This window comes from Otolemur garnettii, unplaced genomic scaffold (assembly GCF_000181295.1).
Source record: "Otolemur garnettii isolate 467f Iridium unplaced genomic scaffold, OtoGar3 scaffold00044, whole genome shotgun sequence".
NCBI classification, from domain to species: Eukaryota; Metazoa; Chordata; class Mammalia; order Primates; family Galagidae; genus Otolemur; species Otolemur garnettii.
Window position 1 is genome coordinate 2476486 of NW_003852439.1, and position 5402 is coordinate 2481887.

Consider the following 5402-nt stretch of genomic DNA (forward strand, 5'->3'; position numbering starts at 1 on the left):
AAAAAAAAAAAAAAAAAGAAAGAAAGTTACAAGTCCAGGCTGTTCTTAAGCGTCATCAGAGATTTCATTGCTCTGCTGTGTGAAAGAGAAAGCCTGGCTTTAAAATTACCATGACATTGTAGCTGATAAGATTTCAGGCTAAAATTAATAGTTAAAGCAAAAAATGCTTAGGATCAGCATCACCCTTAAAAACTCCTTAAGAAGGCATATCAGAGGCAGTGTACCATCTTAATATATTTAACACAACTGATATTTGTTCCATAATTAGAACAGAATGTGCTTTCTTTGAACACCAAATGAAATAATTGGTTTATGTTTAGGGACCATGTTGTAGGGAAAAAAATAGGTATTCTCTAAAATTATGCCCACTGTGGTGAGATGCTTATTCTAAGACATGGGGAAGGAGATTAAGACTAGCCTAACTCGCCTAACAACAAATTCAAGGTCTCCCATCTTTCTCTCCCAGGGAATAGACATTAACTAGAATGGTTGGCAGAATTACCTATAACGCTTAAATCATTCTTATTCCTTTTAAAAACCAAGATTTTACAGTTATAATAATATAGTCGAATTACCATAAGTTAAATTATGTAAAATTTCATAACAAGAGAAAAGCTGATTTCTTCTGTCAAGAGCGTAGCCATCATTTTCTTTACCAAAAAATTATTTATTTTAAGCAGTTACATTTAAATAAATGCCCAATATAATCAGTAGACTAATTCCTATGAATTTCTCCTGCATAGAGTTCTACTAGAGAAATTATAATCTTAAGTCTGATTTCTCCAACAGTGGCAGTGGCATATACTGTGCCCTTTGGTAAGGAGGGTTACTTACTATGTTATTAAATCAGTAGAAATTTAGTGGTTTCCTAAAAATGACGTGATTTTTGTCATTCTGCCGTTCTTTGGTCAAGAATATCTGTAATTTGAACATATGAATATTCCTGAAGGATGGCACACCAGGGGAGGGTATGGGAGGTCTGCACCCCTTTCCCCATACCTCACCCTCTGCATCCCTTCATCTGTAGTCTTTGTAATATCCTTTATAACAAATCAGTAAACATTAGTAAATGCTTAACTGAATTTCTGCATGTAACTCTAGCAAATTAGTTAGACCCAAGGGAACCCCAATTTATAGTCAATCAGAAGCACAGAATTACTAGAAAAGGGACATCTGTTACGTAAGAAAACAAAGACTGTCAATCTCTGATCTCTAGTATGTGTTCAGCTGTCTGTGTCAACTCATGTACTAGTCTTATGTTGTCAGTGCTAACTTATTACCAGGATCTGAATTAAAAATATCTTGGGCACCACCATGAGGTCCAGTTGCCTGACCCTTCATAAAAGTGCTCGTGCAAGCCATTTACTTGTTACCTCTTACATAATTACATCCTTAACTATTTATGGTTAAAAGACCACAACATGTTTGAAGGTCTCATACAATATAAAGGAAATTTGTGATTACATTTAGTGTATACTTAGTGGATAGTCTACTCAGTCCCAAATACAATAAACTCTGAATAATATGATTAAATACCTCCATCACAATTCTTTCAACCTTTATGTTGATTTTGTTAACATTTGAAATGGTTGCCTTGGTGAGGAGGTATAGCAGAAACTATTAATAGATTTATAACTGTACTGCTTGGGTCAAATTTACCAGCCACTGTTCTGGGATTAAATAAGATACTAGGGATTAAAAATGAAAAATTATGGCCTATAAATTTTATGTCTAGCCTGCACAGAATCTGCACATGGATGTATATAGTAGCCTTATTCATAATTGCCAATATTTGTAAGTCACCAAGATGTCCTGCAGCAGGTGAACAGACAGCTAAACTGTGGTACATCCAGATGATGGAACCTTATTCAGCACTAAAAAGAAAGAAGCTATCAAGTCACAGAAAAAAAAATAAGAAAACTCTTAAATGCATTATTACTAAACGAAAGAAGCCAATCTGAAAAGGCCACATACTGTATGATTTAAAAGATAGAAAATCAACAGGGAAACACTGGGCTTAGACTGCCTAACATAGACCGAATGGACCTCACAGACATTTACAGAGCATGTTTTCCAACAGCTGCAGAATACACATTCTTCTCATCAGCACCTGAAACATTCCCCAGGATAGACCATATTTTAGGCCACAAAACAACTCGTAACAAATTTTTTAAAAACTCAAAATCATATGAAGTATCTTCTCAGACCACAATGGAATAAAACTAGAAATCAATAACCAGAGAAACTTTGGGAAAATGTATGAATACATGGAAATTAAACAACATGCTTCCAAACGACCATTGGGTCAATGAAGAAATTAAAAAGGAAATAAAATTCTTGAAGCAATTAAAAAAGGAAACACAATATGCCACAGCCTATGAGATACAGTAAAAGCAGCTCTGAGAGGAAAGTTTATAACAATAAATGCCTATGTCAGAAAAGTAGAAAGACTTCAAATAAACAACTCAACCATGTATCTCAAGGATATAGAACTCCAAGAACAAACCAAACCCCAAATTAGTAAAAGGAAAGAAATAATAAAATTCAGACCAGAACTAAATGAAATGGAGACTATAAAAAAAAAAACCAATGCAAAGGATCAATGAGACAAAAAAATTGGTCTTTTGAAAAGATAAAATCAAACTGCTAGCTAGGTAACCAAGCAAAGAGAGAGAAACCCAAGTAAATAAACTTAGAAATGAAAAAGGAGGCTGGGCATGGTAACTGACTTCTGTAATCTGAGCCCTCTGGGAGGCTAAGGCCAGAGGATCACTTGAGCTCAGGAGTTGGAGACCAGCCTGAGCAAGAGTGAGACCCTGTCTATACCAAAATTAGAAAAATTAGCTGGGCATTGTGATGCGTATCTGTGGTCCCAGCTACTCAGGAGGCTGACACAGGAAGATCACTAGAACTCAGGCGTCTGAGGTTGCTATGACCTAGGTTGACACCACGACACTCTAGCCTGGACAACAGAATGAGATTCTGTCAAAAAAAAAAAAAAAAAAAAAGAGAGAGAGAGAGACATTACAACTGATACCACATAAATACAAAAGATCATCAGACTATTATGAATAATTATATGCTAACAAATTGGAAAACAGAGGAAACAGATGAATTTCTGGACACATGCAACCTACCAAGATAGAATTAGGAAGAAAAAGAAAACCTGAACAACCCAGTAATGAGCAGCATGATTGAATCAGTAATAAAAAGTATCCCAGGAAAGAAAAGCCCGGGACGAGGTGGCTTCACTGCTGAGTTCTACCAGACTTATGAAGAAGAACTAATACCAGTCTTCCTCAGATTGTTGCCAAAAGTTGAAAGGAAGGAAATTCTTTCACTCATTCTATGAGGCCATAATTACCCTGACAAGACGATTACCACAACACAACAAGAACTCAACAAAAATGAAAACTACAGGCCATCCCTGATGAACACTTATGCAGAGATTCTCAACAAAATACTAGCAAACAAAATCCAATACATCAAAAAGGTAATACACCATGATCAAGTGGGATTTACCCCAAGGATGCAGGATGATTCAACATACACAAATCAATAAATGTGATACATCATTTCAAAAGGAAAAAAAAGATAAAAACCATATGATCATGTCAGTAGAGAGAGAAAAACATTTGATAAAATTCAATAACTCTTCATGATAAAAACTCTCAATAAACTAGGCATAGAAAGAACATGCCTCAACATCATGACAAATCCATAGCTAACTCTATCTTGTGGAATGGGGAAAAGCTAAAAGCCTTTCCTTTAAGGACTGGAACAAGACAAGGATGCTCATTTCCACCATTACTAGTCAACATAGTCCTGGAAGTCCCAGCAGTGCAATCAGCCAAGAAAGAAATAAAAAGCATTCAAATTGGAAAAGAGGAAGTTATAAATTATCCCTCTTTGCAGATGATATGATCTTATTTATAGAAAAACCTAAATTTTAGGGTGGCGCTGTGGCGCAGTGGGTAGGGTGCTGGCCCCAAATAGCAAGGGTGGAGGGTTCAAACCCACCCCTAGCAAACTGCAACAAAAAAAAAAAAGCCGGGCGTTGTGGTAGATGCCTGTAGTCCCAGCTACTCAGGAGGCTAAAGCAAGAGAATTGCCTAAGCCCAGGAGTTGGAGGTTGCTGTGAGCTGTGACGCTACAGCACTCTACTGAGGGTGATAAAGTGAGACTCTGTCTTTACAAAAAAAAAAGCAACTAAATTTTCCACCAAAAAACTATTAAACACTAAAAACAGAACTTCTATACAACCTAGCAATCCTACTACTAGATATTTATCCAAAGGAAAGGAAACCAGTATATCAAAGGGATACCTGCACCCCTATGTTTATTGTAGCACTATTCACAATAGCCAGGATGTGGAATCAACCTAAGTTTTCATTGGTGGATAAATGAAGAAAGAAAGTATGGTATATGCACACAATGGAATACTATTCAGTCATGAAAAAGAACAAAATCTTGTCATTTGCAGCAGCATGGATGGAACTGGAGGTCATTATATTAAGTGAAATAGGCCATGCACAGAAAGACAAATATTCCATGTTCTCATATGTGAGAACTAATAAAGTTGGTCTCGTGGAGATAGTAAATGGAATGATAGTTATCAGTGTCTGGGAAGGGTATGGAGGGAGATGAAAAGAGGTTAATTAATGGGTACATATGTATATATAGTTAGATAGAAGGAGTAAGTTCTTACACAGTAGAACACAGTTGGCTATAGTTACCAGCAATATGTTGTAAGGAAAATGCTCCTTACTTTTGATTGAGAGACATATGTAAACATTTCACTAAACTTTTTTCTCTCTTTCCTGCAGTGTATTATTCCTTTTCTCTCTCTTACAGGAATGATTTCCCTAATGAAAAGATCCCTACCCTGAGGGAAGCTGTTGCAGAGTGCCTAAACCATAACCTCACAATCTTCTTTGATGTAAAAGGCCATGCAAAAAAGGTACTATTTATACTGTGGAATTTACTTTGTTAAGAAGACATTTAAAGGCTGGATGCATGGTTCACTCCTGTAATCCTAGCACTCTGGGAAGCTGAGGGAGGTGGATCTCTTGAGCTCAGGAGTTTGAGACCTGCCTGAGCAAAAGCAGACCCCCATCTCTAATAGTAGCCAGGCATTGTGGCAGGTGCCTGTAGTCCCAGCTACTCAGGAGGCTGAGGCAAGAGGATTGCTTGAGCCCAAGAGTTTGAGGTTGTGGTGAGCCAAGAGGATTGCTTGAGCCTAAGAGTTTGAGGTTGCGGTGAGCCATGATGCCATAGCACTCTTCCCAGAGCAACAAAGTAAGACACTGTCTCAAAAAAAAAAAAAAAAATTAATTGCTAGTCATTTCCAAAGTTAACTGTATATTTTGTTCTTAAAAATTATTTAAAATGGGGGGGGAGGG

The 5402-nt window shown here is 36.9% G+C and overlaps 1 protein-coding gene across 2 annotated transcripts in view; it reads left to right on the forward strand.

The window, feature by feature from the left end:
• The window catches only part of GDE1 (glycerophosphodiester phosphodiesterase 1), a 31280-nt gene that overhangs the window by 15554 nt on the left and 10324 nt on the right, over nt 1–5402 (forward strand). For both annotated transcript variants that reach the window (XM_003790709.3, XM_023513773.1), the window contains exon 3: nt 4855–4960. In XM_003790709.3, coding sequence (XP_003790757.1) covers nt 4855–4960 — 106 coding nt within the window. The remainder of the gene's footprint in view (nt 1–4854; nt 4961–5402) is intronic.